This window comes from Crocuta crocuta, unplaced genomic scaffold, assembly GCF_008692635.1.
Source record: "Crocuta crocuta isolate KB4526 unplaced genomic scaffold, BGI_CrCroc_1.0 scaffold467, whole genome shotgun sequence".
NCBI classification, from domain to species: domain Eukaryota; kingdom Metazoa; phylum Chordata; class Mammalia; order Carnivora; family Hyaenidae; genus Crocuta; species Crocuta crocuta.
In genome coordinates, this window is record NW_027530632.1 from 4,031,730 (window position 1) to 4,032,862 (window position 1,133).

A 1,133-nucleotide genomic window follows, 5' to 3' on the forward strand; every position below is an offset into this window, starting at 1 on the left:
TGTTCACTGGAGGGCCCATGTTCACTCTTGCTTCTCTTGTCCAAATGATGCCCAGGTGACAGGAGCAGAAATCCATTCTTCTCCCCACCTCCACCCCATCCGGGCGCGGCACTGCCCAGGCCTCTCCTCTTCCTAGGGCCATCTCTGGAAGTTAACTGTCCCTTCCATCCTGGGTTGGAATTTTCAGCCCCTCCCCCATCCGGNCTCTCCCCCACCACAAACACCCTCAGGCCCAGTGAATTCAACTTTCCTCTGCTGGCCACGGCAATCTGAGCCACCCCAAGCGCAAGGTCACTCCGTGTGTAGGGCAAACACCACGCTGAGCAGGAGACCAGAGCCGAGGAGAAACCGGGTGCTGTGGCCCGAAACAACCACCCCACTGGAGAGAAGGCTGTCAGCCAGAGAGGTGTTGAGCGGACCCTCGGTGGTGTTGGCCACCTCCTCCACCGGGGCCCTCGGGGCCAGCAGCTTGGAGAGGAGGCTGCTGAACCTACTCACGGTGGTGGCCGCAGGCTCTGGGGACGGGCCCGGACTGGACGCGGTGAGGTTCAGCTCCTCGGGATCCACACAGAGGCCATCGTTAGAGCGCGCAAAGGCCACCTGGCTGAGGTCCAGGCCGGCCACGGAGCCCGGGGAGGCGCACGGCACGTCGGCCACGCGCCCCGAGCTCTCCATCCAGTCCCGAAGCCACTCCAGGCGGCAGTCACAGCGCCACGGGTTGCGGAAGAGAAAGAGGCGGCCCAGGAAGAAGCCAGGCTGGAAGGCGGCCCAGGCCAGCACAGTGAGGTGGTTGCCATTGAGGTGCAGAGCGAGGAGGCCCGAGAGGTTCTGGAAGGCGCCCTCCTCCACGAAGGCGATGCTGTTGCGGTCCAGGTAGAGCAGCTCGAGCTCCGCCAGGTCGGCGAACCAGGCGCGCCCCACGAGGCCCAGCGCGTTGCCGCCCAGGTTGAGCGTGCGCAGGCGGCGCAGGCCTTGGAAGGCTTCGGCCGGCAGCTCGGCCAGCAGGTTGTCGTTGAGCAGCAGATGCTCCAGGGCGCCACAGTCGCGAAAGGCGCCCGCGTGCACGGCGCGGACGCGGTTGGCCTGCAGGCTGAGCGAGCGCAGGCGCCTCAGGCCCTGCTGCCAGCTGGAGG

The 1,133-nt window shown here is 66.3% G+C and overlaps 1 protein-coding gene across 1 annotated transcript; it reads right to left on the reverse strand.

Annotated features, from left to right (window-relative positions):
• Positions 1-213: 213 nt before the first annotated feature.
• NYX (nyctalopin) lies at positions 214-1,131 on the reverse strand (the record flags this gene model as incomplete). The annotated part of the gene is made up of 1 exon (XM_077768527.1): positions 214-1,131. A coding segment is annotated over one exon (840 nt), but the record flags the coding sequence as incomplete, so codon positions are not given.
• Between the last annotated feature and the right edge of the window lie 2 nt (positions 1,132-1,133).